This window comes from Ammodytes marinus (genome assembly GCF_949987685.1).
Source record: "Ammodytes marinus genome assembly, chromosome: 8".
Lineage (NCBI taxonomy): Eukaryota > Metazoa > Chordata > Actinopteri > Uranoscopiformes > Ammodytidae > Ammodytes > Ammodytes marinus.
In genome coordinates this window covers 7,493,535-7,501,034 of record NC_137212.1, presented here as the reverse complement: position 1 = coordinate 7,501,034, position 7,500 = coordinate 7,493,535, and the positions used below count along the sequence as shown (strand labels likewise).

Sequence of the window (7,500 nt, the reverse complement as noted above, 5' to 3'; positions counted from 1 at the left end):
CCCCTTTCTCCGGATGTCCCTGAGGGTAATAAAGTGATGCAGACATCGAAAAATCACCAGATGTGAAGTTTGTCATGATCAGCGTCTAACTGTCTCTGTCAACACACATCAGTTCAAAGCAACATTATCAGATTAAGAAAGAGAGAGAGATACAGAACCAGAGACATGGAGGGTGAAAAAAATACATAATGAAGAGAGGGAAAAGGGGGAATATAGAAGAGGAGAGAAGAGGAGAGGAAGATGAGGTGGGGGAAGGGTGATGACAGAGACTAATGGCTTTGGGGGAACACATCCCTCTTTCCCTCCCTTCTTCATTTACCTCTCTCCTCTCCTCTCTCCCTAAAGAAGCGTTGTTACCCTGTGCAGCAGCTGGCACAGACCTTCTCAGCGTTTTGCAGCTTCAGTGCAACCCAACAGAAAACCACTGGAGATGGGCAGCTTTCAACACCATGACCTAGAGTGTGTGTGTGCATTGCGCCAAAATTTCCCTCTCACATCCCCATTTCTAATATTGATTTTGAGACGTAATCATCTCAACTTTTGCTTAGAGTATAAGAAATGTGAAAACGACCTTGGTTAAATACATATATGTATGAATTGTAGATAATTCATACTTTTTGCTCTTATTTGATAATTTTAATTATTTACGACAGCCTTTTAACACGGTAGGAGATGGTGGGCATTATGTATGCAAGTACTCAGTGAAATGTCAATAAAGGAAATCTTGAATCTTATTTGCTCTCCAAAAAAGGGGAGTGTGAATCTTATATCCTACTTGATATAATTATTGCTTTAACATTTTTACTTGTTATGGTATGCAAGATTTAAAGGTACCCTGTGGAGTTTTTTTTTCCACTGTTAATGCTATGAACAGTGTTTTTACAAGTGGGCCTGTGTTTGGTTTGTATCGTGCACCAGATACCTGGAGATCAAGTGTAGCAATGTGTCAGCAAGAACAAGGGAAGGACAAGACTGCAAGCTGGTGAACATGGATATAAATTTAAAAAATGTTCTAAACATGTGGTTTGTTGTAGATGTGTCACGAGCAAGGAAATGCATTTGACAGAATTGTCAGGCCCGAAGGATACACACAGTATGAGTAATGCAAACTTAGTTTACGAGAAAAAACTCCACAGGGCAACTTTAAATCTGACTAAGTTTTGCCCTATTTTTAAATTTTCAATTTTTTTTTATTGTATGAATCATTTTCCTGCTACTGCTGCAGAAATATAATTCCTCCAAGGGGACCAATAAAGTTTCATTATGTACATTTCCAATTCATTGCGTGGGCTGCATTTATTTTTTTAATCATTTAGTGGATGTGCATTTCAGACTAGAGACGAAAAATAAAAGGAAGAAGCAGGATATAAAAAATCCTCTCGTTACACACTTGCGTTGGTAAACATATACCTCTCATATACGATCAGTTGAATAAAATAAAATCATTCGCCTGTTAGGTCAGTCGGTTGTAAAAGTGCCCAAGAATCGATAAGAGGCTGTGGTTCGAAAAATAGCATTGCTGGAAGGGGCTCTTCTATAATTAATACAATACAGTACAGTAATGTATATCCGTATTGATTTACTGTTCACATTGCGGAGGAGGGAGAAAGAGACCAGAATAGAGAAAAGGAACCGTATAAATGTTCTTATTTTAAGTTAAAATGTCAAAAACGGAAAAATGTGTTTCATCAGCATGAAAATGTCACGCTAACCAATCGGTCACCATCCTGTAACAAGTGATGCCTCAAATCCTCCAAATCATACTTTGTCAGTCAGACCTCTAGAGACCATTGCCACTGTATAGGAAAGGGAGGAGGAGTTGACAGGTGGAAAGGATGGAAAGAGAGAGAGAGAGAGAGAGAGAGAGAGAGAGAGAGAGAGCAGTAGAAATAGAAAGGAGAGAAGCTTAATGTGTGAATTCAGCGGATCATTTTCAAACAACTTTGTGTCTGAAAGCCCAGAGATATAAAGTTTTCTGTTAATCTTCTACTTTACAACTGGTGCAAGATTCGCACACACACATGCACACACGTAAACACACACACACACACACACACACACGCCCGTGCACACACACACACAAACACAAACGCACAGAGACACATCAACTGTAATAAGCAGGCCAAGAGAAGTTTAGATAATCCTCTGTGCGTCACCTCAGTATTACTGCTGCCTCTGTGTGTGTCGTGTAGTATGTGTGTGTGTGTGTGTGTGTGTGTGTGTGTGTGTGTGTGTGTGTGTGTGTGTGTGTGTGTGTGTGTGTGTGGGGCAAGTCTGTGACAGTGTGTAATCCCGATGACTAATACTACTGTCACCCTACAGCATTACCAGTCCCACAGCAGGAAACTTATGGCACTAGAGGAGATCTTGCTTTAAGGTCAACTCTGCAACGTTTTTAATGAACATCTCAAGTATTTTATACTGCTGCATTCTACGATCAAACTTACCAAGAAAGCAGCACTTACAGTAAGCTACATAGCATCCTGAGTGGCATTTATTTAGGATTCCCTGTTTGGTGTTAAAAATTTTCAACAAATCCATATCCTATGCTCATTGCTTAACCTTCCCCTTATGTTTTATGCTATTTCACTTATATTCTGCCGTCATTGTTTATAGTGTAATATTTGATGTTGTTCAATAGCTTTTTGTTTGAAATGAGAGAGAATAAATACCATAATCTTCCTTTTGCAAAATATAAATGTGTTTGACAAAGAAAAACACAAGACAAGCTAATGCTTTAAATACATATTGGTGTTTCATTTACATTTCATTTTATTCTCTACTTGTGCACATTTTTCACATTTTAGCTCTGTCAGATGCTGGAAAATGAGATGGTATGAATTGTGCCATAGTGTTAAGTTAAATAGTCTCCTAGGGAACTCCTCTGATTTTAAACATCAAAGTCTGTTGAAAGGTGCTTTGAACTACTTCAGCATGTATTACATTTTTTTTATAGCTCCAGGGGGAGTTCTGTTAAATCTTATTAAGTTCTGGATGTCACGAGTCCATATCAGTTTGGGCTGAAAGACTAGTTTGAAAGTTTGAAACAAAATCTGGGGGTGTGGCATTAGCCTGTTCCTAATCTTTGCTTGAGGGCAGGTGCTCATTAGCATAAAGCTAACAAGTAAGATGATATGCCTGGTTCTGGGGTATTGATGGGTCCAACAATGTTGTAAAAGTGCTACATTGATGAAGTACTTTTTTAAGTATTTTGCGCTAAAGTTTTTCTTCTCCTGTCATCAGTATTTATTATCTTTCTCTTTAAATAACTTTGTGCGTTTTGTTTGAAAAGTGCTACAGCGATGACATATTTTTTTTATAAACATTATTTGATGGTAAAGTAATCTCCATATTGTGTGTTCAGAGCTAGTGCGCAAAAAAACGTTATCTCAACAGTACATGTTGCTGAGGCGGCTGCAAAAATGAGGACAACTTTTCTTGAATTGGGTCATTTTGCTCAAGTTGAAATTTGGACAGTAACTACAGTTTAAGAATAGGATTCATTTCCTCCAAATTATACATCCAAAACTAACAAGCTGCTAATTTTAAAGCTTCCTGCTATATGTACATTACAAACACTGAGTGCAAGATGATCACTGGAATCACAACAGCACACAGTGCATACTATGTTTCACCCTGAATATCAATAGGGTTAATCCACTGTAGAGTTAAAGAGATTATATCACATTAACAATATGCTTTGATGGTTATTCTGTAAGATGTCTAATATGTGTTTCTAATGTGCACGTAAATAATTCCTCATTCACCACAAAGCACTTCAAGGGAAGTGTATTTAGTGCCAAATAAATCGGAAATTGTGCAGATGGAGATTTTGGAGAAAATCCAGTCCACAATTCTTGCCTGGCCAAATAAAAATACATTTTAGGACCAACTAATTTCAGAGTCACAGGTCTGATGAGCCATACTAGCTTTAAAAATAGTCTGAAACGTGATGGCGGTACTAACGTAGCATGAAGAGAATCACATTCCATCTGCTGTACTTCAAATAAACCCAGATCTATATCTGCTGCATCAGCTTAAATCAACCGTATCACTGGCCGAGTTAGCGTGCGCGCGCACACACACACACACACACACACACACACACACACACACACACACACACACACACACACACACACACACACACACAATGAGTATCATACCTAATATAACTAACAGGAGGAGACCTGCACACACGTGGTGAGACAGACACTTTTCCTGTGAGGTCATTATGAGTTTCTCTCTCATTGGCAGGAAGTGTGTGTGTGAAAAAGAGAGAGCCCTGCTGGTCACTGCATGCTATCGCCACGGGAATGGGACAAACATGGACCTCAGATAGACACAAATACAAACACACACACACACACACACACACACACACACACACACACACACACACACACACACACACACACACACACACAGACCCGTAGCGCTGACCAAAGCCCAGCATGAACAGGAGGTTTGATATAGAATAGTTAGTCAACAGTCACTAATGAGAGTCACGACTCAGACACATAAACAAACACACACAGATCTGACCTATAGTATTTGAGGGCCAACATGCTCAGTCATTAAGCGATCAAGTACATACAGCTCTGATGTTAACTTGGAAAAACCTTGAAGGTTAAAAAAGCTGTCTCTTATTGAGGCCGTCTGGACCAACTCTGATACTTTGTGCTGTCACTAAAAAAAGCAAAATAATAACACAATAAGACAAACCAAGCCAAACCAACAGACCTTTGTACCATGTGCACACTGTGTCAGCAGGTCTAAGTTATAATCTAAAAAGTCAGGACAAATCTTGACTATAAGTGGGATTAAAAGTGTTCCTCTGTGAGGAAGGGCAACTTCCAATGGTGATTCAGAGCAAAGGCAACAAAAAATGTCTATAGATAAATGTCTGTTTGTTTCAGTGGCTGAGTATTCTTCTCTGCTGTTGTTCCGTATGTTCAGTTTGATCCAACCAATCCTTTTTATTATGTTACTTCTACATGCAACAAGGGATGCTGTAATGAGATTTCAGATTTATGATACTCAAAAGATTTATGTTGAAGTGTCCCTTTAATATGTTCTAATATCGTAGGGTGCTGTCCATGGTGCTGATCCTATGAACTGCACTAATGTTCTTGCTGGTATTTCTGACAAAGTTCAAAACAGGTACAACATCTCAGCAAATATCATCTGGGTATCGCCCAATTTTTCAAGGCGTTTTAATGATTAAGAGATAAACAGGTTGTACTTGTATTGATTATTTTCCCACTGATCGGAACGTTTACCATCTTGTTTACCATTGTGAAAATCACAGTAGCTTCATGCAGCTTATTTTATTAAATCTACAACATTACACTATATTTTTAAGTGCAAAACAGTGACATTACAGTTTCAACCTCTATATATAGAAAATACAGTTAATTTTGTATATCAAAATAAATGTCCTCTAATGATATTAGAAGTCATAAATCATATGTCATGCTTGTACAATCTTTCAGAATTCATAATCTATACCTCATGAATTTCAGCATGATGAATTGGTCACATTTGCATACCGTAGCTGCTGGGAACATTCATTATGTTCTGACTGTGCCATCCACAGTTTAATGTATTTTGCCCCCTTCCGTATGAATTCGAGTTTGGCAGTCATTTTCTTGTCATATCTAGATGATACTACTGGCTTAACCTCATCCACTGTTTTCCTCCAAACACTGCAGCTCTCTCCACTTGAAGTAAAATGAAAATATCTATGTTGACTCTGATTCTTTGCTGCTCACATATCCAAATTCAATACATTTTTTTCCTCCCAAGCATTGGCTGAATTAACGTATCATAGCAAGGCTTCAATATCCTGGTTAATGAAGTACAAAAAATTAAATGATATGCAAACTTTTTCATCATATTACAATTTAGAAACTCCATGCCTTCACAATACCGAATTGAAAAAAAACTATATTATTTCCTGATTTATTTTGAGTCTCCTTAAGGGGGCGCTACATCTTCACTTAATGACTAAATCCTAAACCAGTCACAGTGTCAGAAAGCTTGGCTTGACCATTGTATCCCCCACTAAAAATATGTTTGATTGTTTCCACATAAAAATAAAAGATGTGTGTTCTTCCTGTGATTAAATAAAAATACATGTTTCTTCAGGAATTTTAAGAAGATTTTAGATTATTATCTGGATAATATTGCAAATCCCAAATATTTTGACCAGGAACATCATGACATGCAAATGTCATAGCCACAATTCCAACAGAGTATATGCAGGGTATCTGCACGATTTGTCAGCTTTTGATAGCCAGAAATTAAATTCAAACGAGTCATTAAACATCGTTATTACCAAAACTGTGTGGGAGTATTGAATCATTTTCTAAGGCTAGAAATTAGATTCATTCGTGGGATAAAATGAATTCCTCCAAAGACTTTTATAAGGACCTGTGATCCTGTGTATTATACTGTGCACTGGGCTAGCCTTTAACTTCCCCATCCGGGACCAAGTCTCCAACTGAATAATACATGACTGCACTATAAAGACACACACACACACACACACACACACACACACACACACACACACACACACACACACACACACACACTCTCTCTCTCTACAAAAACCTCTCCCAACACATTTCTGAAGTAAATCAGGGACCAGGGGACCTGAAGCTGTGTGTGTGTGTGTGTGTGTGTGAGTGTAGGTGTTGTACTCAGGTCCCCAACCATGAATGCGTCCCATTAGCCGAGCCAATCAGCAGTTATAAGCTGGTTTCCTAGGTTACGGTCTTCTCAGTCACTCCCAGTGGACACACATCGAGGATAGTGCTTTTTGAGAAACACCTTACTCTGTATCTCAGTGGGCGAGTGTGTGTGTTCTTATGTTGCACAGAGAGTACATTTGAAACAAAAGCATTAAAAGTATATCGATGTTATGCCTTCATACAGAAATGAGAACTATATCTGCTTGCAGCAGCAATACACTGATTACTGTTAACAATGCACTGCAATAAATTACACTGACAGAGGAAGAGGAAGATGAGGGGCCAGGTCCACAGCTTTATCATTAAAGAAATATCTAACAACTGGATAAAAAACAAGTGTTTCACTGCACATCTGGTTAAAAGGTTCTAGCCTGTTTCACCTCTGACAACATCCAGCTAAACTGATTTGTGTGCGATCAGCTAACCAATAACCACATCTCTCAGTGGTGTGACAGGGTCCTGAGGTACATTTGTACATCACAGCAGATTGTTAAACCATTGGAGGTGCGCAGAAACATGTTTTTCATGCATTGTTCATTTATTCTTTAATGGAAAAACGTTGCCGTTCTGTAGTGATTAAATTCAGATTTTCTTTGGCATTGATCGGCACATGAGGTGTATTGAACTCACCCTCTGGTTTGTACTGCGCTACTATGGTTACGTTCTGTCCTGCATTCTTCAGAGCTGCGGCTGCCTGCTCATGTGTTGCAGTGGACAGGTCCACACCGTTCACCTACAAGAA

At 38.7% G+C, this 7,500-nt stretch overlaps 1 protein-coding gene across 1 annotated transcript in view; it reads right to left on the bottom strand.

Moving 5' to 3' along the window:
- LOC307254386 (disks large homolog 4-like) overlaps positions 1-7,500 on the bottom strand; it is a 99,329-nt gene that overhangs the window by 20,646 nt on the left and 71,183 nt on the right. The window contains exon 14 of the mRNA XM_080032762.1: positions 7,389-7,491. Coding sequence (XP_079888888.1) covers positions 7,389-7,491 — 103 coding nt within the window. The remainder of the gene's footprint in view (positions 1-7,388; positions 7,492-7,500) is intronic.